The 25,932-nt window shown below is 38.9% G+C and overlaps 1 protein-coding gene across 1 annotated transcript; it reads right to left on the bottom strand.

Moving 5' to 3' along the window:
• Window positions 1-2,127: 2,127 nt before the first annotated feature.
• On the bottom strand, window positions 2,128-25,512 carry orai2 (ORAI calcium release-activated calcium modulator 2). The gene is made up of 3 exons (XM_028807146.2): window positions 25,410-25,512; window positions 24,340-24,584; window positions 2,128-3,478 (listed from the first exon to the last, which is right to left on the bottom strand). The coding sequence occupies exons 2-3, from the start codon at window positions 24,571-24,573 to the stop codon at window positions 2,915-2,917; spliced, it is 798 nt and encodes a 265-aa protein (XP_028662979.1). The 5' UTR covers window positions 24,574-24,584; window positions 25,410-25,512; the 3' UTR covers window positions 2,128-2,914.
• Window positions 25,513-25,932: the final 420 nt, after the last annotated feature.

The following is a 25,932-nucleotide window of genomic DNA, read 5'->3' as shown; positions in this document are numbered from 1 at the left end:
CATTTACAATTCTATTTCATTTTCTGCTTTCATTTATTTTATGTGATACATATGGTATGATGTATTAAGTTGCTTGCTTTGTACACCAGTCATTTTATATTTCTATATTATTTTCACAATTTTATTTGCTGTTGTTAGACTGTAGTACGGAGTGATTGTTTTAGTTGATGGTTTTGCTCAAAAGGTTATGCAATTTTCATTCACTCATTCAGACACCTTTGCAAAGCAAATTAGTAAAAAAGTAAATCAAATTTTTACTCAGAATGTAGTTTATCAGGAAGTACATGGGTAATTCTGAAACTAAAAGTCAGTAGTGGCTTAGATAAATATACCACCAGAACCTTCAAAATAGGATGCCCATGGGGAAGCATGCAGAGGAAGGTCCTTGTCAACTGCCCGGAGTAATTGCTTGGAATTGGGTGAATCATGCTTTCTGAGTGACCTTAACTAGTGTTGGTATACCACAGATATACACTATTTCCCAAACTGACTTGCACCCAATACATTAGTGCGCATTTAAACAGTCATCCAAGTGTGCCTATCGAAGTGCGCTGTTGGTAGCAATCAAATTTCTTAATTAATGCAGAGTAATCTTTACTAGTCATTGCATCATAGGATTCTAATAATAACTGGGGAATGCTATTATGAGATAAAAAAAAAAAAAAGTTTCCGCATTCTTATAGCAAATTTCCTTATACTTTCAAGCTGCATGGGCCCCAATCAAATTTGCCTACAACTTTATACCTTTGTTTCTCTTTAGAATAATACAGTTGGTATTATGTCATTTCAGAATATGTCGAAGAGAAAGAGGAGCTCAACTATTCACAGCTTTGTAAATTTAACTGAAATCCAATGAAGAGATTTACTGTAAGTACTGAAGTAACCGATCATTTATTCTATATAGTAATTCTTATTCTTGTTGCAAAACACTGCTAGATGCCAGCTTGCTGTGCAATTCTACTTCTGAATATACTATGTCTAGTATTAGTTGGAAACTTTATTAATTAATTAATTTTTAACTAGAAACAGACTGCATGCCTTAATTTGTGATAATCCTTTAAATGTTGTCATTATTGGCATCAGTGGGATCTTGGACTGTCAGCTGGCTAATAGCGAGGAGACATAAAGTACAGTTAAAAGCAGAATGTTCCACATGGGAAAGGTCAAGAGCAGTCCTATTAAACTTTAATTCAATTTAAATCACAGACTCTTATCCAATAGAGGGGCTAAGCTTGTGAAATGATACTGAAACTTGAGGGAAAGTAAATATTGAGGAGGTAGCAAAAGCTATTCAGACAGACCATGACAATTTTAAAAGCTGAGACGTTACACTGAAAATGCAATTCAAGGTAACGGGTAGTTTAAAGTGATACATGCAGGTAAAAGGAACATTCTTTATATATTTAAGATAAGTGGTGCTGACCTCCATAGATTATCATTTTTGTGGAGGTATTATCATTTTCCAGACACTCTGAATAAACAAATACAATACAAAATGTTACATTTATTGTAAAAATATTTGAATACAAAGGAAGGAAAGTTATACTTAGACTCTGTAATGTGTTAATGAAACAACACCAGCAGGTTGCTCCTTAAATAAGCAGAGGCAGCAGAGGCTGTGCAGAGAAGATCAAATCAGTGCATTTCTAGATTAAAAGGCGTGTCTCAGGTGGCAGTCTAAGGGAATAGAACGTTTACATCCTTGAACAGGATAAGCTGTATGGGTAAGCTCATCCAGATCTGCAGAAATCAAAGGCACCCAGTAGTTTACCCAGCATGGTTCTTTCAATTTGTGAATCACATACACAATGACGCCAGTGCAAATTTAGGGGATATACAATCAGTTTCTGAAAAAGGTTCAAATGATTCTGAAACATATTAGTTAGTAATGCAGTTTGACCTTAAAAACACTGAAAGCCCTCATAAGGTAGTAGGGTGAGGTATTTGGAAAAATTAGCCAAAACAAGTGTGAATTACTGAATGATCTCCAGTTCTTTGTAAATTAAAAGGTCAGAATTGATCAGTCTTATATGTCATCCAATGAAATGAAATGACACAAAGTGTCAACAACCTTGAACAAATCAAACTAGTTGAGAGTTAAAGAAAACAAGTAAACAAGCTCAACATTTCAAGATATTACATTATTTAATCAATTAAATAATTACAAATAAAACAATATATTGTTAATTACAAGACACATAAGTCGATTTTTTTTTTGCAACTATAACCAAATCTGTCAGCATTAGAAACTTTGCCAACTTTAGATTTCCACATTTTGAAATTTAATTCTCAGCCCTTTTAAGAACTCTCCTCACTGATATACACAGATACACACGTCAGCCTGCACTCAGAAATGTTTATGACACACATGCAAAAACGAACACACTCTATTGATTGCACAGACCTTTCTTGCAACTTTTGGTCCCATTTTCTTATGGGGCTGCATTTTTCACAAATGCTCCCCTGAAAAGACACTTTATTTTTCAAATTGCTCTAAATTTCTGTGGTTGTAACAACTGGCACGTAATATATTTTTACACAAATTCGTAAAGTATTATTTAGCATTTACATAATATTATTAATAATAATAGTAATAATAATAATAAACATCAATAAAAAGAAAGGATATGATTTGAACTGTAAACATTTACAACATACTGTATATAACTCTTATACATCTAGCTACAAAGGATATCTCAGAAAAGATTTATTTCTCATTACTGGTATAAAGACAGATCTTTTTTGGATTTCTGGGACTGCTGGTGTCCTAACTTGTACCATTACACCTCCACTCGTCCCATTGTCTTGGCCTTGTTTATTAAGAAAAAGGCATATCCTGAATTAGCAGGCTTGTACATTGGCAGTCCATTTAAAAATCATACTGTAAATTCAAAGCACAACTTAAGTTTAGGTACTAAATAATGTGGAGATTTCTGTCATGCCCATCCAGCTGTACCTTAAGTTTGTGTAGTTCTTCAATCTCTTGGTGGTGGCGTTCAGTCTTGTGACGCACTAGCGAGCGATAGAAATGAATGGTGAACACAATGAAAATCAGACCCACTGGTACCATGATGATTGTAGAAGCCAGTGCAGCTTGCCAACCAGCATGCCCAGGTGATACTGATGAGGAGTAAACAATAGAGCCATTTACCCTGGGAACTACAGCGCCCGAGTCCACAGGAAGGAATTTAATCCAGCATAACAGTACAACATCAGCCAAGAACAGCAGAATACCAAGAGCTGTGGAGAAGCCCCATGCCAGCTCAATGTAGCGGTGCATGCGTTCATGTGGTGATTCGTTGACGGAGTTCAGATTGTGAATATTGCTAACAGCTTCCACATTTGGCAGGATGCATGTGCTAATAAGCAGAGCGAAGAGGTGGACAGCAACGAGCACTGTCGTACAAACACTGAATGCGACAAGCAACACCTTTGGGTAGTTGTACTGCATCTCCAACTGTACTTCAACCATGGCAACCTGTCAAACAAGCAGCAGATACATATATTAAAACATTTTAGCTATGGTAATCTGGTACATTTTATAGCACCAGATGCAAATTAAATAGTTTCATAAGACAGAAAATGAAAAAATGGTTTAGATATTGAGCCATTTGGAATTACACTCACTGAGCTAATTATCAGGAACAATTATTTAATCAGCCAATCATGTGGCAGCAACACAATACATAAAATCAGGCAACTACAGGTCATCAGCTTCAATTAATGTCCACATCAAACACCAGAATAGAGGAAAGTGTGATCTCAGTAATTTTGACTGTGACATGGTTGGTTGTTGATGCCAGATGGGCTGGTTATTTGTATTCCTGTAACTGCCAATCTCATGGGATTTTCACGTACATCAGTTTTTACTCAGAATAGTGTGAAAAACAAAAAACATCCAGTGAGTGGCAGTTCTGTGGACAGAATTCCTTGTTGATGAGAGAGACCTGAGTAGAATGTCCAAACAGGTTTGAGCTGATAGAAAAGCTATGGTAACTGAAATAACCACTCTGTGTAACTTGGGTGAGCAGAAAAGCATCTCAGAATGTGTAACAAGTCAAACCTTGAGGTGAATAAGGTACAACAGAAGAAGACAAGTCTGCTTCTACTTCTGTCAGCCGTGAACAGAAAACGAAGACTGCTGTAGGCACAGGCTCACCAATACTGGACAGTTGCAGACTGGAAAAGCATAGCCTGGTCTGAAGAATCTCGATTTCTGCTGAGGCACACAGAGGGTAGGGTCAGAATTTGGTACCAGCGGCATTAATCAGTGCACCCAAAAAGGCTTGTGTCAACTGTTTAGGCTGGTAGTGGTGGTGCAATGGTGTAGGGAATATGTTTTGTTACACTTTGGGCCAAGTAATACCAATCAATAATCACTTGGCTTATTTGTGTATTGTTACTGACCATGTGCATCCCTTTTTGACTGCAATTTACCCATCTTGTAATGGCTACTTCCAGAATCATAACGTGCCATGTCACAAACCAAACATTCTCTTTGGTTTAATGAACATGGTATTGAGTTCAGTGCAGTTCAGTGTCTTTGCCAGTTGCTTGCTCTGAATCCAAAGAACAACTTCAGGGTGTGTTAGAACAGGAGATTCACAGCATGAATGTGTGATGTGAACATGCCAACATGGACCAGAATCTCAACAGAATGTTCCCAGCACCTTGAATTGAGGCTGTTTGAATGCAAAAAGAGTCATTCACAGTAGAAACACAGAGTTTATAGTCATTATCAGTGAGTGTATAGCTTTTCACATTAGACTGAAACTTGCCATCCTCTTTCTTATATCTTTACTTTTTTCTTTCTTAACATCCCTACTTTCTTATACCCCAGACTTTACACAGTTAAATTTGTGCCCAAATGGAGTCATCCCTTGGTGTCTACTATCTTCTATCTCAGGAGTTCATGTGAACTATAAAATATGCTTTAAATAGTTGCTTTATCTGTGTTATACTTTATAAACATCATGCATGTCTTGTGTCAAGATTTTCTTTTATAATAGAGTGATACAGTAATAATAATAATAATACATTTAATTTATATAGCGCCCTCCCCTACATGTCCAAACCACCTTAGCTGGCTCCTTTTGATCCACAGTAGCAGTTGTTCTACTCTGAGGTCTTCCCTTATTACTCAGTTCCCCACACCTAATCATGGAGTGAGAGAGAGAGAGAGAGAGAGAGAGAGAGAGAGAGAGAGAGAGACCACCATCCCTAAGCATAAACCTCATGTCAGCTGCTTCTACTCACAATCTAATTCTTTCAGTCACAATCCTGAAGGGGAAAAAAAGAGCTAGTGACTAGTATGTGCTAACCAATGTGTATCTCTCATTCTTCCTAGGGCACGAAGCAGAAGCAGACAATGGCCGACAGTGAGATGAATCGCATTGCCGTCGTTGTAGAAGAACTCCAGGCACTTGACGAACAGATTCAGAAACTCCTGTTCAGACGAAGATACCTTAGGGATCTGAAGGCTCGGCTGCTGGATAAACTGTCCTCGCCATCTGTAATCAGCGTAACATCAACCCCGCGTTGTGCCGCTCAAGTAAACTTCACCCCCGCGCCTCGTAGGAGCGACAACAACACCGATGAAGATCTTGGCGTATTTCAGCTATTCAGGCGGGGGTTCAAGGCTAGAACACCTCCATCAGCACAGGTGAGCATCTCAACTCAGAACCGGTTCGACCCTCTCCGCGTCCCCAGTTTGCCTTCAGCCCCTGGTAATGTAATAGTGGTAGGTGATTCTATTGTTAGAAACCTCAATATCGCATGCCCCAATCGAAAATCGTTTGTTTCTTGTTTTCCCGGTGCTCGTGTCCGAGATGTGATGAGAAGCACAAGAAGAGGGCAGTTGGAGCGATTGTATTGCATGCCGGAGTGAACGACATAAGGCACCGACAGTCGGAAATCCTCAAAGCTGACTTCGCAGCACTAATTAAAGACATGAAGGAGAGGACCCCATTGGCAAAGATCTTCACTTCGGGTCCACTACCTCTCGTCAGACAATCAAACGAGTACTACAGTCGTCTGCTAGGATTAAACAACTGGCTGCAGGGCTTCTGCAAGAATCAAGACATCGGATTCATCAACAACTGGGACCTTTTTTGGGAAAGGCTGCGTTTCTTCAAGAGAGATGGCCTGTATCCGAACAGTTTCGGCGCCCGGGTCCTCTCCAAAAACATATCTAAGGTAATTCGTTTATCTTGACTGTCTATCTCTACTCTTAACCCCTTCCGAAATGCTATGCTAGGACATGATAATTGTTTAATAAAATCTTCCGTAAAAGTGCACAACATTAATACTCTAATAACCAATCTCAATGCACGTAGAAAATCTAGGCAATACGGCATAAACACCAATAATTTAATTAAAATTACTACTTTAGATGAACAGACTATAGATTAAACAAAAAATACACACAAAGCAGTGCTAATAAAAATAACTTAGTTCCTGTTCCAAATATTAATAACGCACATAGTATTCATCTCTGCCCCTCCGAAACATTAAATATGGCACTATTAAATGTTAGAGCTTTAACTAACAAGACTTTTTTTATCAACGATCTTATTAGTGATAGAAAAATTGATTTTATTGCACTAAGTGAAACGTGGCTTAGCTCAGATGGCGCAGCTGTTTTAATCGAATCTGTGCCTCCGGATTACAGTTTTACTCATGCGGATCGCAAAGGAAAGAGAGGTGATGGACTAGCAAACATTTATTCAAGCCGGTTAAAATGTAAAGATGTCAGTTTTTGTAAATTAAAGTCCTTTGAGTATCTTACCGTTGTTATTCATGGAGATTCTCACGTTCTAGTATTATCCGTGTATAGACCTCCTAAATTCAACGCGTCTTTCTTTGAGGAATTCTCTGACTTGATGTCAATTTTAATTACGAACTATGACACACTCTTAATAGTCGGCGACTTTAATTTTCATATAGATAATCAGTGTGACCAAAAAGTAAAAGAATTTATGAACCTCCTGGACTCTTTTGATTTGAGACAGCTCGTTAATCAGCCTACACATAAAGCAGGTCATACGTTAGACTTAGTGATTACTAAAGGACTAAAAGTTGATATAAAGCAGGTCATTGATACGGGTCTATCAGACCATTTTCTTCTACTTTTTAATATAGAAATCCACATTACTAACCGAGAATGGTAAACCGGATGGATGCAGGGACATCCGGCCATGGGCCGTGGACGCAAAAGATGTACTGCGCAGGCGCCCCACAAATCACACCCCACCCCCCTCCAAGCAACAGGAACCGGATGGAATGCAACGTAAAATAAGAATGAGGCGCCGCGACCACAGAAAAAAGGAGTCAGACGCCAGCGCCGTACACAGCGCCGCACAAAGCCCATTGCACACGAAACGGGACACACACAAAGAGGAGGATTCAACAAGCCCCTAGCACACAAAACAAAAGAAGCCGTGAGCGCCACACAAAGCCCATTGGACACGAAACGGGACAGACTACGGACATAGCACACGAAACGTACACAAAAACGACGATTCAGACCTGCCAACACACTAACATAAATAAGAAATGACACACAAAGCCCCATTTCTGAAGGAACCGTCCATATTAAACATACGTCATCTGAACACGTTCACACTATGCAGCATAGGTGGATCTTATTACAATGAGGCACTATTAACCGTTCAACCGCAGAAAAGGCCCATATTAACAGTGAGTGCGATCCTCCTTATTACTTATCCATATTTCTCACGCTGAAGAACAAACAACTCATGAATTCACGATCACGGGTACAAAACGATACGGCTCGGATAACGGGACCAAACACACGAACCCACATGAAAAAACAAAATACACGTCGGCGCCTACAACGCGCTTCTGAAACTCCGGAAGAACAAATGTCTCGGCTCCAAAAACGCAAAGCTCAACTAACACAGTTACAGAGACGAGCCCAAATGGACACACACAATGAACGTAGACGCATGCAGCGCGCGTCTCAAAGTGCTGCATCAAAACAGGCACGGGTTCAAAACGAAACACCTCGCGTCTCAGACATACAAAAACGGCAGCGAAGAGACAACATAAACGCAGACGTCTACAACGCGCATCTGGAATGCCGGAAAACAAGCAGGCAAGGCTCCAAAAAGAGAAAGCTCGACTGACCGACATACAAAAACGGGCAAGGCTCGATACAAACAATGCACGACGTAGACTACAACGGACTTCTCACACAGCACAGGCGAATCGATTACAGCTCCAAAACAGCACGTCCCAAATACTGGACATGCAACGACGTGCCTCTCAAACGGCACAAGCAAAAGATACACATCACGGACATCAACGCCAGACACCTGCTAAATACTTGCGCCACTTAGCTCACAACGCGTTCAATAATGAGTCCACTATTCAGGAAAATTCATTGGGATTAATGAATGTCATTTGCAATCATTGTCATTCACTTAACTTCCCTGAAGAAACAACTGGCAATACAAGTAATGAATTTACACGTTGTTGTCAAAAGGGTCAAATTAGACTGCCTCCTTTACATTCATATCCTGAATATCTACAGAAGCTTCTAACTAACGCTGTACCTGAAAGTAAAAACTTTATGAACTGCATTAGATCCTACAAATCAGTATCCACTATGAACATGAACAGTAGCACTGCACGTGACATCCGTCTTGCAAAACTGTTAATTATTGATGAATGTACAATCGCATCCAGTCACTTACTCAACACCATTCATAAACTTCTACAAACGTTGATGAATAATAATATTCTCTTTGGAGGAAAGGTACTTTTATTAGGAGGAGATTTTAGACAGTGCTTAGCTATTGTTCCACATGCCATGCGCTCAGCTATTGTTCAGTCCACCTTAAAATACGCAGACAATTGGCATTGCTTTCAAAAGATACAGTTAGTACAAAACATGCGATGTCCAGATCCACATTATAACAATTGGTTATTACAACTGTGAGATGGTACACTCACCAATACAGATAGACTTCACCCAGATATTATTACAATTCCTCAAGCCTTTATCTGCGACGACTTAGTTACAGAGATATTTGGAACAGCAATCTCATTAGACCAAATGCCCCTTTTAACACAACGCACTATATTATGTCCAGAAAATATTAATGTGGATCACATAAATACCCAAGTCATTGCATTACTTCCTGGAGAGACACAACTCTTTCTAAGCTCTGACAAAGTTGACTCTGATGACGACAATGACCATCTTCATTTCCCCTTAGAATATTTAAACACTATTTACCCAGCCGGATTAACACAACACAATCTTAGCCTTAAAAACGGAACAATAATCATGCTATTAAGAAACCTTAACACTAAACAGGGTTTAAGCAATGGCACACGTTTGGTCGTCAACACCATGACACACAATGTTATTCAAGCGACAGTTCTTAAAGGATCACATGCTAACAATACTGTTCTGATTCCTAGAATTGACCTTACAAGTTCTGACCTGGAATTACCTTTTACATTTAAACGGCGACAGTTCCCCATTAACCCTGCTTTTGCCATGACCATCAACAAATCACAAGTACAAACCATGGACAACGTTGGCATCTACCTCTCTGAACCCGTTTTTGGACATGGACAACTTTATGTGGCCTTCTCACGAGTTTGACGTTCATCTGACGTTACAGTTAAGGTTATAAGTGCTCCATGCCAAGGAAAACTCATTCAAGGACAATACACCATCTTTACTACTAATGTTGTGTACAAAGAAATTTTCCAATAAACCTTTACACTGTGCCACACACTTTATTGTTTGCTTTCTATATGCATCATCTACACCTTCACACTATTCTATATCTCATTCATACATCACGCTCTTTGTCATTTCCCAACACCAGGGGTTGGCGAGCGAAGTGAGCAGGGGGCAGAGCCCCCTAGTAATGACAGAAAACACTCATGAGAAGCATATTGTTAAAAAACGCTTCTTTGACTCATCAGCAGCTTTAAAACTTACAAACATAGTGCCAACTATAATAGCGAGCATAATGTAAATAGTAAGGTGGAAAGATTTAATACTAAAGTGAGAGCTGCTGTTGACATAGTTGCACCTGTAAAGACAGTTAAAAAATCTTCTAGCATTGTTATACCATGGAAGACCCAAAGAGTGTCTGATTTAAAGAGAACATGCCGTAGAGCTGAGCGTAAATGGAGGAAGACTAAACTAACTATCCACTATGAAATATTAAAAGTTAAAATAACAGAATACAATAACACAGTCCGTCTTGAGAGGTGCTGCTATTTCTCTAAGATTATAAATAACAATGCTAGTAATCCCAGAGTCTTATTCTCGACGATTGATCGTCAGATAAACCCAGGTAATGCAAAGGAATGCCTCCTAAGTATTTCCAGTAACACCTGTGAGGCTATTGCTGTATTTTTCAATCAAAAAATTAATGATATTAGAAATAACATAGTATATCTCCCCAACACTAAGGATCCTCCTAAACCCCAGTATTCCGTTATAAACAAATTAAACTCTTTCACTAGGATAGATTTACCTGATTTACATAAAATAATTTCTCAACTGAAACCCTCCACCTGCGTCCTTGACCCAATACCAACAAATTTTTTCAAAGAAGTATAGGGCGTGCTAATTGATAATATTCTTGACATAGTAAATTCGTCATTAGATACGAGGGTCTTCCCAGACTGTCTTAAGACTGCTGTAGTTAAACCCCTACTTAAGAAAAATAATCTTGACCCCTCTGCTCTTGAAAATTTTAGACCCATCTCTAACCTGCCTTTCTTAAGTAAAATTCTAGAGAAGGCAGTCATTATGCAGCTAAATGACCACCTCAATAAACATACTATTCTTGATAAATTTCAGTCAGGTTTTAGAACAAATCACAGCACAGAAACTGCACTCGTTAAAGTAGTAAATGACTTGCGGGTAAATGCAGACAGAGGCCATTTATCTGTTCTCATCCTCTTAGATCTGAGTGCCACATTTGACACCATTGATCATAATATTCTTAGAAATCGCCTTAGTCAATGGGTGGGCCTCTCTGGCAGTGTCTTAAATTGGTTTGAATCCTACCTGGCAGGGAGAAAATTCTTTGTTAGTTGTGGTAAATACAACTCAAAGGCACATGATATCCTATACAGTGCATCCGGAAAGTATTCACAGCGCATCACTTTTTCCACATTCTGTTATGTTACAGCCTTATTCCAAAATGGATTAAATTCATTTTTTTCCTCAGAATTCTACACACAACACCCCATAATGACAATGTGAAAAAAAGTTTACTTGGTTTTTGCAAATTTATTAAAAATAAAAAAACTGAGAAATCACATGTACATAAGTATTTATAGCCTTTGCTCAATACTTTGTCGATGCACCTTTGGCAGCAATTACAGCCTCAAGTCTTTTTGAATATGATGCCACAAGCTTGGCACACCTATCCTTGGCCAGTTTCGCACATTCCTCTTTGCAGCGCCTCTCAAGCTCCATCAGGTTGGATGGGAAGCGTCGGTGCACAGCCATTTTAAGATCTCTCCAGAGATGTTCAATCGGATTCAAGTCTGGGCTCTGGCTGGGCCACTCAAGGACATTCACAGAGTTGTCCTGAAGCCACTCCTTTGATATCTTGGTTGTGTGCTTAGGGTCGTTGTCCTGCTGAAAGATGAACCGTCGCCCCAGTCTGAGGTCAAGAGCGCTCTGGAGCAGGTTTTCATCCAGGATGTCTCTGTACATTGCTGCAGTCATCTTTCCCTTTATCCTGACTAGTCTCCCAGTCCCTGACGCTGAAAAACATCCCCACAGCATGATGCTGCCACCACCATGCTTCACTGTAGGGATGGTATTGGCCTGGTGATGAGCGGTGCCTGGTTTCCTCCAAACGTGATGCCTGGCACTCACACCAAAGAGTTCAATCTTTGTCTCATCAGACCACAGAATTTTCTTTCTCATGGTCTGAGAGTCCTTCAGGTGTCTTTTGGCAAACTCCAGGCGGGCTGCCATGTGCCTTTTACTAAGGAGTGGCTTTGGTCGGGCCACTCTACCATACAGGCCTGATTGGTGGATTGCTGCAGAGATGGTTGTCCTTCTGGAATGTTCTCCTCTCTCCACAGAGGACCTCTGGAGCTCTGACAGAGTGACCATCAGGTTCTTGGTCACCTCCCTGACTAAGGTCCTTCTCCCCCGATCACTCAGTTTAGATGGCCGGCCAGCTCTAGGAAGAGTCCTGGTGGTTTCGAACTTCTTCCACTTACGAATGATGGAGGCCACTGTGCTCATTGGGACCTTCAAAACAGCAGAAATTTTTCTGTAACCTTCCCCAGATTTGTGCCTCGAGACAATCCTGTCTCAGAGGTCTACAGACAATTCCTTTGACTTCATGCTTGGTTTGTGCTCTGACATGAACTGTCAACTGTAGGACCTTATATAGACAGGTGTGTGCCTTTCCAAATCATGTCCAACCAACTGAATTTACCACAGGTGGACTCCAATTAAGCTGCAGAAACATCTCAAGGATGATCAGGGGAAACAGGATGCACCTGAGCTCAGTTTTCATGGCAAAGGCTGTGAATACTTATGTACATGTGCTTTCTCAATTTTTTTATCTATACTAATAAAAGGCAAAGTCCTCACTGACTCACTCACTCACTCACTCATTCACTGACTGACTGACTCACTCATCACTAATTCTCCAACTTCGCGTGTAGGTGGAAGGCTGAAATTTGGCAGGCTCATTCCTTACAGCTTACTTACAAAAGTTAGGCAGGTTTCATTTCGAAATTCTACGCATAATGGTCATAACTGGAACCTCTTTTTTGTCCATATACTGTAATAGACTGCAGCTTGATGGCCGTGGGAGGCGGAGTTGCTAATGACGTGAACTGACTGTGAACACAGTACGTAGAAAACAAGGAAGAGCCCCAAAGAGCACTGAAGAAAACATTCATTACACAATTGAGAAGGCAGCGAAACAATACGAAGCGAGCGAGTGACACATACAAGCATATTCATAAGTGCAGCTACTGTGGAAACAAAGCATGGTGTAAACCGTAAGTTTAAATTAAGTTTATAGAAACGCTCCCGCTGCCGTTTGCAATACCACGACATACAAGTTTAATGAGAAGACACGAGGTATAAACGAGACTTTGGCTCACTTTGTAACAGAGTTAAAATTGCTGTAGCGAGAAACTTTTAAGTGCCGGTTCTTAGCTAACATTAAATAATGCCGTGGACATCGCAACATCACACAAGAGAGCGGCTCACGTGAACTGACTGAACGCAGCACGAGTGATCACTTCGATGAATCAAACCTGTTCAAAAAACACATTACACAATTGATAATGTAGGAAAAGAATATGAAGCGACTGACGCATACAGACATATTCATGAGTGCAGGTACTTCGGAAACAAAGCACCGTGTAAACCTAAAGTTTAAATTAAGTTCATATACCTAGAAAAGGTTGCCACTGATTTGAGGCAAGATTGCTTTTCTCTTGTACAACTATACGTTGCATTCTCAACAGTAAGCTTGCATGGCTTGGTCATATTACAACCGGAGTGCTGAACTGACAACGTGGTATACAAAGAGAACTATAACAATCGTAATAAACGAACAATAAAACAGTGGAGAACCCGTGGATTAAATAAAAAGGCTGCTTCCTTGGCGAAGCAAGGAAAAAGGATGGCCTTATATGGCGTTCGTTTATAAAACAGCGGAGAAGCTGTGTAAAGGCTGCTTCACAAAAAAACAGCAGAGTGCCTTATATGAGCAGGCAGTCAGCTAAAGAAGGGAATCAATAAATAACTATAATCGTAATAAACAAACAAAAAATAGTGGAGAATCCGCGGATTACATAAAGGAAATGGGTACCTGAACAGAAAAGTGAGTCTCAAATAGCTACACAATAACTATAACAATCGTAATGAACGAACAATAAAACAATACAGAACCACTAAGCAAGGAGAAAGGACGGCCTTATATGATGTTCATTTATAAAACAGCGGAGAGGCTGTGTAAAGGCAGCTTCACAAAAAAACAGATCCTTAACAAATTGTTATTGGTATATTTTCCCTCAATTTAAAAAGGTTTTCTTTTCTTCTTAATAAAAATTTAAAAGCAGTACTTCGCCGCTGCAAAGCGCGGGGATTTGGCTATATATATATATATGTAGATATATATGTGTATATATATATATGTATATATATATATATATATATATATATATATATATATATATATATATATATATGTGAATGTATGTATGTATATATATGTGTATATATATGTAGATATGTAAATATGTATATGTATATATGTGTCTGTATGTGTATATATATATATATATATATATATATATATATATATATATATATATGTGTGTATGTGTATATATATATATATATGTATGTATGTGTATGTATGTATGTGTATATGTATATTTGTGTGTGTATGTATGTGTATATATATGTTGATATGTATATATATATGTGGATGTGTATATGTATATATATATATATATATATATATATATATGTATATATGTATATGTAGATATGTGTACACTACTTCTCCGCTGCGAAGCGCGGGTATTTTGCTAGTTTTTAATAAATTTGCAAAAATCTCAAGTAAACTTTTTCACATTGTCATTATGGGGTGTTGTGTGTAGAATTCTGAGGAAAAAAATGAATTTAATCCATTTTGGAATAAGGCTGTAACATAAAATGTGGAAAAAGTGATGCGCTGTGAATAATTTCCGTATGCAGTGTATGGTGTTCCACAAGGTTCTATCCTGGGTCCGCTGCTTTTCTCAATCTACATGCTTCCGTTAGGTCAGATTATCTCAGGGCACAACGTGAGCTACCACAGCTATGCTGATGACACACAGCTGTATTTATCAATAGCACCTGATGACCCCAATTCTCTTGATTCACTAACACAATGTCTGGCTTGTATTTCTGAATGGATGAATAGTAACTTTCTCAAGCTAAATAAAGAGAAAACTGAAATCTTAGTGATTGGCAATAATGGATACAATGAGGCTATTAGAAATAAACTGGATACATTAGGATTAAAAGTCAAGACGGAGGTAAAAAGCTTAGGGGTAACTGTTGACTGTAATCTGAATTTTAAATCGCATATTAATCAGATCACTAGGAAAGCATTTTTTCACTTAAGAAACATAGCAAAAGTTAGACCTCTTATATCATTGAAAGATGCTGAGAAATTAGTTCACGCGTTTGTTTTCAGTCGACTAGATTACTGTAACGCAATCCTCTCAGGAATACCCAAAAAAGACATAAATCGTTTGCAACCAGTGCAGAATGCAGCTGCTAGAATCCTAACCAGGAAAAGAAAATCCGAGCACATCTCTCCAGTTTTGATGTCACTACACTGGTTACCTGTGTCATTCAGGATTGACTTTAAAATTCTTATGGTTTATAAAGCCTTAAATAATCTTGCCCCATCTTATATATCGGAATGTCTGACATCTTATATTCCAAATCGTAACCTCAGATCCTCAAATGAGTGTCTCCTTAGAATTCCAAGAGCAAAACTTAAAAGAAGTGGTGAGGCAGCCTTCTGCTGTTATGCACCTAAAATCTGGAATAGCCTGCCAATAGGAATTCACAAGGCTAATACAGTGGAGCACTTCAAAAAACTGCTGAAAACACCTTATTTTAACATGGCCTTCTCATAACTTCACTGTAATTTAACCCTGATACTCTGTATATCCAATTCATTATAATAACTATTCATGGTGGCTCTAAAATCTGTACTAACCCCTACTCTCTCTTCTGTTTCCTTTTCCGGTGTCCTTTTGGTGGTGGCGCTACTCAAAGCACTGTGATGTCCCAACAGTGATGGATTAAAAGCCAGAAGTCTACATGACCATCATCATCAAGTCCTTCCGTGAGAACCCTAAATACAATGAGGACTATTTCATTTATGTTAGGTAAAATGCCCAGAGGGGACTGGGCGGTCTCGTGGCCTGGAAGCACTGCAGATTTTTTTTTTTTTCTCCAGCCGTCTGGAGTTTTTGTTTTGTTTTTTCGTCCCCCCGGCCATCAGACCTTACTCGTTTTCTATGTTAATTAATGATGTCTTATTTTTAATTTCTTATTTTGTCTTTTATTTTTCTTTTCTTCATTATGTAAAGCACTTTGAGCTACTTTTTTGTATGAAAGTGTGCTATATAAATAAATGTTGCTGTTGAATTCCTGATCACAAGTTATCATAGTCTGGTACAGCATTTGAAAAACTGCTGCTGCTGCACTAATTCACTGGTTAATCTCATGATCACCTTTACCTATACTACTGCAGAGGATGAAAAGGTATTTAAACTAAACTTGGAACCACTGCTCATCCCTTGCTTGAAGAGAAACAGGCACTCTTTTCCAGGGGGGACCATGACCTCAGATCTGGTAGTACTGGCTACCATTCAATCCATATCACACTCAGCCATGAACCATTCCAGTGCACACCGGATATCACAGTCTGATGAAGCCAAGAGGACTACATAATCTGCCAAAATCAGGATGTTTTTTAGTCCTGCATCTTGCTGAACGGACTTGATGTAAATGTAAATTATTGCAAACATAACTCTTTGTTCTGCAAATACTTCAGCCAGATGGAATTCAGCAGCTGCCTTGGAACTCCACACTCATTAAGCACCTGCCACAAAATACTATGGAGTACATGGTCATAAACATTTTCTAAATCCAAAAAGCATATGTGGGAAGGATAATTCCCATAACCCCTCAAATTTCGATAAGGCATAAGAGTTAGTCCACTGTTCTTCAGCCAGGATGAGACCACAAGCTCAGCTATGGAATGGAAGCAACAGCCCAACATAGGTTTTACCAGGGTGACTGAGGAGTACAAATTCCTCAGTAATTGAAACACACCTTTTTAAAAAAGGAGACCAATCTACCTGTTCCCACCTTCCACACAACATTGAAAAGACATGTTAGGCAGCACATCCCCACAATATTCAATGTTTTCATGATTTTCAATTTGATTTCAGCCATCCTTGTAGTGTTGCTACATGGAAATTATTTGTTTACTGTTTTCTCACCTTACTTCTACTTTGTTTCTCAAGAACTAGTGCTACACAACTGAATTTCCTTGATACTTACCCAAGCCTGGAGTTAGCACATTATTCCTAATGATCACTATTCACCTTTATTCTGGTTACTGGTTAAGATACTTTTAGCGTAACATGACTTCAAAGTTACATAAAACAAATTTGTACCAAAAAATCATTACTCAACTCTGTCCAATTGCGCATTTAGCCTGTCCTGTCCTGCTTCGTAGTAAGACTGCATAATCATTACAACACAATATGCAACTAACTTTGATTGCTGGCCATGAAAACTCTACTTGGACTTTACATTTGCCCTGCTCTGTTATCCTATGGGGCGGCAGGGTAGCACAGTGGTAGTGCTGCAGCCTCGCAGTGAGGAGACCAGGGTTTGCATCCTAGGTGCTTCCTGCGTGGAGTTTGTGCATTCTCCCTGTGTCTGCGTGGGTTTACTCCCACAATCGAAAAACACACGGGTTAGGTGGATAAGCGATAATCACCCTGTACAGGGTTTGTTCCTGCCCTGTGCCCTATGCCCTATGCTAGTAGCGATAGACTCTGGCCGGCACCCCCTATGACCCTGTTCAGGGCTAAGCAGATTAGAAAATGACTTACTGACAACTGCTACTGTGTAATTTGTGGTTATGTTAGGACTATGCTTAATTTATAGCTCTTTTTGATGTTACTTTTTAAAAAAAATCTGTCATGTATACTGTTTTGTCTTGGTAGAGTATTATATTGCTCTACTTTCCCCTTTTGTATTATTAATATGTAGACTTTGTCAGAATGCCTCAAATCTCACAGACTTACCACTGTTTCTAAGGTATTGTACGTTATAATTTCTTCCCTTCTACATCTATAACATCAGGCAATTAAGTATAGTAAAAGACAAGCAGAAGTTAAGTTACAATTTAAACAATGTATTATTGATAATATTCATAAATAATAACAATATGCAAAGTGCATTTGAATATTGGCAACCATCCATCCATTATCCTACCCGCTATATCCTATCTACAGGGTCACGGGGGTCTGCTGGAGCCAATCCCAGCCAACACAGGGTGCAAGGCAGGAAACAAACCCCGGGCAGGGCGCCACACACACACCAAGCACACACTAGGGACAATTTAGAATCTCCAATCCACCTAACCTGCATGTCTTTGGATTATGGGAGGAAACCGGAGTACCCGGAGGAAACCCCCATAGGCATGGGGAGAACATGCAAACTCCACGCAGGGAGGACCCGGGAAGTGAACCCGGGTCTCCTAACTGCGAGGCAGCAGTGCTACCCACTGCGCCACCATGCCATTGGCAACCATACAACCTGATAAATGTTGATGTGTAGTTTCAGACGGCACACAGACTTGTTAGTTACTTAAAATGTCTCTAGTTAAGGCATCATTTTGTGGTCAGCTTTCTTCAGAACAGGCCGCATGCCTGTCTCAATATGGCTGCCGAGCTGTGCTCTTCATTGTGTTGTCCTTTTCAGTTCATGCATCAGTTTGGTAAGAGAGAGAGAATGAGGGAGTGAGCAAATTTATAGATGTTCTGTCCAACCCCTAGAGCCAATAGGACGTTGTGGTACTTAAAGGCTTCTGATACAAGCCAGTTACAAACAGCCATATTTCAGACCAATGGGGGAATAGAACACCTTCACACCTTCCCCCAAAACCATTTGTTGAGCTAAAGTTTGCCAGCTAGGCAGCCCGACTTTCCTATGGAGGTTGACTGAGAGACTTCAGAGAAACATTAGCCAAACTTGCTTAAGGCACTTTCCCCCGAACTCTGTCGTAAAATTCAAAGAGACCCATTCCTAAAAGGCAGGGGGTAAACACGAATGCTTCTCACTAACGTAACACTAATATTACATTGCTTTGCCTAAATTACAAATAAAGACATACTAAATATTTATCAACTTGTATGCAAAATTTCACATCACAACATATACTTTTAAGGTTCTCTTGATATCTACCAATGGTACATTTCTTATGTTTTTTTATTATTGTACAGTTCTTTTTTCTTTGTGTTCTTTCATAATGTATTAAAGTATTAGCTCTGTAATGTACTTTTTGATGAAGCATGATCTTAATTATACTATATTAAATAAAAATGAATGCATTGAATAACAAAGTATACTTAGCATATTTTTAGATTATTTTTCTTTTAACAATTAAAAAGCCATATAACTGATAAAGGTAAAGAATTTTGTAGAATTTTCTTCTCATTTAAGAACAGACAGTTCTATTCAGAACAGTGCAATATTATCTTTTATAGTGATTTTCATTTTCTCAGCAGACTGGTTAACAGTATTGTACAGACTATCATAATAAAAATCCCCACACATTTCAAAAATGGCAAATTACCAAAAAGGCAACAAAACTAGTATCTAAAATACATATACAGCAAGATTAACATTCAGAGAAAAACAAAACTACACAGTAGAACTTACACATTTAGATTGCAACATTTTTCTTAAATAAAACAAAATATGCATATGTTACTCATGCTACCGGAGATTGCCACTATTACAAAGGACTTTTGCAACAGTCTATTAACTCTATATAAATAACATGACACCTCACAGACCCTTCAACAGCGTTATCTACAGTGTTACCAACAAAGTCATATCTGTTTTTTTTTTTTTTTCCATAAGTGAGAGCTACTTGTCTGCTTTGACTATTGTTCAGTTATCTTTTGGTGACTACGAAATGAATCTGTTCCATTAGAATACAAAAATGTTTTTCCTTCAAGCCTGTACATTACCACAGACAGAATGTTAAGTGCATGTTAAGTCAACTCTCAGTAAATCCATGGGTTTCATCTTGATTGCCAGGAAAGAAAGGGACTATTCCTCCCTCATCCCAAGGATGTGCAATAGGTTATGGGCACCTCTAGCCCTAGCCCTGAGTGACTATGGTTATTAGCATAAGCAACATGATCGACTGGCACCTCATACCATGTTAGTTCCTGTTTCACACTTAGTACTGCTTGGATAGGTTCCAAATACTCACAATCCTAAATTAAATTAAATGAATTGAAAAATGTATGTATGAATATTTTACCCGAAACTGGCTATTTTAGATCTGAGATTCTGCTTGTGTCTGTCTTGTCTGTTTGTACATGGCAGCAAGTAAATCCACTTTAAACTGCATGAATTGTTCTTTTCTTGTATTTAGAGCATGCATATGAAAACTTATTATCTGAAATTGAGGAAGTCTAAAATGTTTGGTCCCAGAGACTTATTCATGATTTTATCACCTGTGCTTTATAAAGCTGCACTAAAACTACTGAACACTGCTTTCATTATGGCACATTCTGTGTTTTCAAGTGATTTTTAGACCATCACACTCCCCCAGTGGTGAAAAACAGACCTGCAGCGTTGCTGGCAGGGAGAGGCGGGCTTTTTCTATACAGTACAGCAGTGCTTCAGAGAACAGACAATCATATTTACAGCCATGACTCTTAATGCAGTAGAAAAGAAGGAAAACAATGTAAACAGGAAGCCTTACTGGGAGGGACAACATCATAGTGAGTGCTCCTTCAATGATGACTTTTTTAGTACTTCATTGCCAAGTCTCTATAAATGAAACAGTCAATGAAGCTTAAATGATTAATACCTAAAATCAATTAAACAGACTGAACAAATTCGTACTGGTACTGGATTCAGCACACAAAAAATACTGTATGGTATAGACAACAATGACTGAATTTTTCAAGCTTAGAAACATTGTTAAGGTATTATAAATATTAATATGCACTATATGGACAAAAGTATTGGGACGCCTGACCATTACACCAACAGGGACTTTAATGACATTGCATTCAAATACATAGACTTTTTATATGAAGTTGGTTCCCCCTTTGCAGCTATAACAGCTTCCACTCTTCTTGGAAGTCTTTCCACAAGAGTTTGGTGTGTTTCTGTTTGAATGTTTGCCCATTCATTCTGTCGAGCATTTATGAGGTCAGGCACTGATGTTGGACGAGAAGGCCTGGCTCGCAATCTCTGTTCTAGTTCATCCCAAAGGTGTTTGATGGGGATGAGGTCAGGGCTCTGTGCAAGCCAGTCAAGTTCTTTCACACCGAACTCATCCAATTATGTCTTTATGGACCTTGCTTTGTGCAGTGGGGCACAGTCATGCTGGAATAGAAAAGAGTCTTCCCCAAACTGTTTCCACAAAGTTGGAAGCATAGCATTGTCCAAAATGTCTTGGTAGGCTGAAGCATTAAGATTGCCCTTCACTGGAAGTAAGGGGCCTAGCCCATACCCTGAAAAACAGCCATACACCATTATACCTCCTCCACCAAATTTCACAATTGGCACAATGTAGTTGGGCAAGTAACAGTCTCCCGGGATCTGCCAAACCCAGACTTGCCCATCTAACTGCCAAACAGAGAAGCATGATTTGTCATTCCACAGAACACGTTTTCACTGCTCCACAGTCCAGTGGCGGTGTGCTTTACACCACTCCATCCGAAACCTTGCATTGGACTTAGTGTTTTGAGGCTTGCATGCAGCTGCTCACCTAAGGAAATCCATTCCATGAAGCTCTCGCAGCACAGTTTTTGTTCTTGCATTAATGCCAGTGGAAGTTTGGAACTCTTCAGCTACGGAATTAGCAGAGCATTGCTGACTTTTACACACCGTGCACCTTAACAGTCGTTGACCCCACTCTGTGACTTTACATGGTCTTCTGCTTCGTGGCAGAGTTACTGTTGTTCCTAAACGCTTCCACTTTCCAATAATATCATTTACAGTTGACCATGGAGTATCCAGCAGGGATGAAATTTCACGAATCATTTTATTGCAAAGGTGGCACCCTATCACAATACCACGCTTGAAGTCACTGAGCTCTTCAGAATGACCCATTTAATTTCGCAAATGTTTGTAAATGGAGACTGCATGGCTAGGAGTGTGATTTTATACACCTGTGGCAATGGATCTTATTCAAACACCTGAATTCAATAATTAAGTAATGTGTCTCAATACTTTTGTCCATATGGTGGACAATGTAGGCCATGTAGGTGATAAATCATAAAATTAACACTGGAAACTGATTCACCACCATCCTCGTCATCGCTGGTTTAATGGCCATTTTCCAGGTTTACCGAGGTTATTCAGTTGGCTCCAAAATCTTTTTACTCCATTCTCCACAGTCCTGAGCCTCCACTGGGTGATATGCAGTGTTTACCCCTAGAACATTTTTATTATATAAAGTTATGTTTTATAATTTATTCTCCTCAGCACAATACCCACAATCTCCGCAGCAAGACTTTCTCTTAACCTGGCATTTGTCTTCTTCCTTCATGACACCTCACATATCTATCTGATTATCATATCTGTTCTTTCTGGCTTTCCCTCAATCTCATAAACTTTACCCTACACTAGAAATCAGAACAAGGGACAGGTCCTGAAATTTCTTTTATGCACCTCACACCTTGGTCATCCCTGCTGTTCATGTACCTTCTGCAATCAACATGGCACCTGAGGAGCATAACTTCCGTACTTTCTCCAAAATAACTCTCTTGCTGACATACTGTATATGTTTAGAATTACTAAATGTGGGAGGACTCTGCACTCCATTGCATAGTTTTCTACAAAAAACATCACAAATGCCACCTGCCTACTACTCTTCACACCAGTACACCTTTTATACACTCACTTCTGACATACCTTGCATTGGACTGACTTTCTACCAGCACCTTTACTACACATGCTGGGCAGCTATGCACAAACCTCTTCCATGCTTCCTTCCCTTTCACCTCCAACCATTACCTTGGTCTTACCTGCATTTACCTTGAGGACATCCAGACTAACTTTCTATTTCAACATCTTCTTTAACTCTGCTTCACTTTTTGCCATTAAGATGAGATCATTTGCATACAACAGCCTTCATGCCAATCCTTCACATACTTCTTTGGTTACTATCTCCATCACTCTGATGTAAAGTAATGGACTCTGAACAGGTAAGTGGTGTAGCTTCACCCTTACATCAAAACTTTCACTGTTGCCATATGCTTTCCTAGCTCTGTTTTTGCCTCATCATACAATGACATCACAGCCAATACTAATTATTCATCAACAGTTTCTCAAAACCCACCTCGACACCTCTCATTGCACCCTGTAAAAAAAGCCTTCCCCAGACCTATAAGCAGCATCTTTTCATGGATCTGCCGGAGAACAAAGATTGCACTTGTTGTTCCCTTACCAGGTTTGAAACCAGACTGCATTTTGCCAATTTTAACTTGACCTCTGAACTTTCTCTAGAACTCACTCAACCACCTACATTATTTGCTCCAAAAGAGTGACTGCTCAATATAACCCACACTCGAGTGGATCAATCTTTCATTAGTATACTGGAATAAGCATTTTTCCTTTCTTTAAAAATCCTCCCTTCATACAATATCATGTTTGCCAGGACCATCAACCATTCACCTCCAAGACCTTTTGCTGATTTCAGTATTTCCATTGTACTCTCTGGGTCCACTAGTTTATACATATTCATCTTTTTCAGTATTTTTGTGACCTCTTCTACCATATGATTTGTTATTTCCTCAAAATGAACATCATTATGCATATTGAGAAAGGTAAATCTTTCTCCTTGTTTAAAACTAAACATGTAACCTGTTGGCTTCTACAGCTTTTTAATGTGTAATCTGTAGACTTGTCGCTAAGGCAGTTATTTTGTGTAAATCTTTTGGCAAGCAATCATTAGCTTGCAGCATTTCTTGCTTACTCCAGCCACAGTAAAAAATGTAAAGACCACAGGCTATCGGTATGAACTATTCTCATGTTAGATATGTCAAGGTTGAGTCCCTAAGAATTAGTTTACCAAAAAAGTAATTCTTTTAGTCTTTGACAAATCATACACAGATCCATAAATAGCGTACTTTACAAGTTCAAATGCCAACACTACCAAGAAACAGAGTGCAAGACTCTAGCCGTTGCTTGAGTGAAGTTTCCTCTGTAGATTTCAGTCTTCTTCCAGAGTCCAAACACGTGAATACATTTTAACTGGGGACTCTAAATTGTGCCACTGGGAGTACATGTACAGCTATTGCAACAAAATTCTGTGGAAACTCTAAACTGTGTAAGAGCATATAAAATGGATTGATAGATTTCAACAATATGCATCTTATGCAATTTCTTTCTAGCCTGGCTGTTGCCACATTATCAAATAATAAAAAAGCAAGTCTTTCCATTTATGAAGAAGTAACTGATTAAGGTTATTGTACATAATTAGGCAAGCAAAACAGAGGTAGTAAACTCACCATGGCAAAGCCAGACAAAAGAGCTGAGGTGCGACTGGATGCCTTCAGTTTGGCTCTGCTCAGATAAAGCTTCCTCCAAGAAAGGGCTTGTACTGAGTGATGGTTGGATGTAACAAGTTCCAAGTAGCTACGGCGTACCCAATCACGATAATCCATCCCGTTACCAATGCTACCACCCCGTTCAGATGCTCCTGGGGCTGGTGAGCCAGATGGCACATTCAATTCACTACTCATGGTGTTATTTGCTAGTAAAAGAGTTAAAACATATTGGAGGTTTTACTAAGCTGTACATACAGATATCAACTCTGTGTTTTGTAACACTGGGTGGGTCAGATTTTAACAAGAGATAGTAACTTCATGAAATAAGCCAAAAAATAACCTTAACATTAAATACATTTTTTACATACTTGTATTTCAAAAAGCTAGTCCAGTGAGATGTAATACATTGCAGTTTAACTAGTTATACAAAGTTAACATATTTTAAATATATTTATCACAGACCTATAAGTCCCATTCTGTTCACCCTTCACCAGCAAACTAAGGAAGAGGAAAAAAACCAACAAGTGACCAGGCAGTCACATTAATAAAATAGCTACAACATTTGCAGGCATTGAACGTGATTGATGATTTGGACATTTTTTGGTGTTAATAAAGGTACACCATACACTCTGAAATTCCTGAGTTGATCTCATTTGAGTGAATTACATGTTTGTAATTTCAAGTAGTATACAACACTAGGTTCACATTGTAATGTAAAAAAGTGGGCTGGCATTCATCTTGTTTAGCAAGTAGACAGGAACTCTTATCTAGTATTGATTTTCATTGATTTTTGTTTGCTGTCCGGAACACTTTATGAACACTTCATGTGTATTATTTACATATTGTATACTGTAATGTATACAAAATTTGCTCAATTTGTATGATATACAGACTGTGGTAATGTATCTGAATGGAATGTGAAGTTCTATAATAAATTATGTGCTCACAAACCTTCTGAAAACAAGGAAAAATGGTGCTTTATTAAAAATATGAATCAGCAATTTAAATATAAAGCAGGAAAATTTACTCACCATTAAGGGAAGATTTAGGAATTAGAGGCACCACAGGGACCAAGCAGCATGTTATGAATGATGCATCAATGCACTAAATTTCCATTGCGCATTTCCCAAAAATGTTCCTGAAAAATAATTACAATTCTTAGAAGATTCTTTACAAAGTTTTACCCATAAACCAACATTAAGACTTTCTTTTACAATGCAGCTGTTAGTTGATAACTTGAGTTATGTTCTTGCGATCAAATACATGACATGCAAAGAAAATTCCACAAATAAATCTGATAACATCCATGTTTAACTTCTCATAAAGGAACAGAAGGAGATGCAAATAATACAATAAATATAACACTTGTTTTGTGCTTCTTATACACTTGAATTTGCTGTAACATGGAAACTGGACTAAGTGAAGTTAAGTATCATCTGGATTGAGTACTCTGATTGCATTATCCCAGTTTTCCCCCTGTACTGTCTATACTCTGTGAGTGATCAGGCTCATCTTCTTCTTTTGGTTGCTCTCATTAGGAGTTGCCACAGTGGA

This window comes from Erpetoichthys calabaricus, chromosome 8 (genome assembly GCF_900747795.2).
Source record: "Erpetoichthys calabaricus chromosome 8, fErpCal1.3, whole genome shotgun sequence".
In the NCBI taxonomy this organism is placed as follows: Eukaryota; Metazoa; Chordata; class Cladistia; order Polypteriformes; family Polypteridae; genus Erpetoichthys; species Erpetoichthys calabaricus.
The sequence above is the reverse complement of the archived record's forward strand: the minus strand, read 5'-3'. Positions and strand labels throughout refer to the sequence as shown.

Bases quoted from the DNA above. Each gene is read 5' to 3' on its own strand.
- orai2 (XM_028807146.2), bottom strand. From the start codon at position 24,573: ATGAGTAGTGAATTGAATGTGCCATCTGGCTCACCAGCCCCAGGAGCA. The intron at 3,479-24,339 runs GTGAGTTTACTA...CTTGTTTGACAG, and splicing joins TTTTGTCTGGCTTTGCCATG to GTTGCCATGGTTGAAGTACA.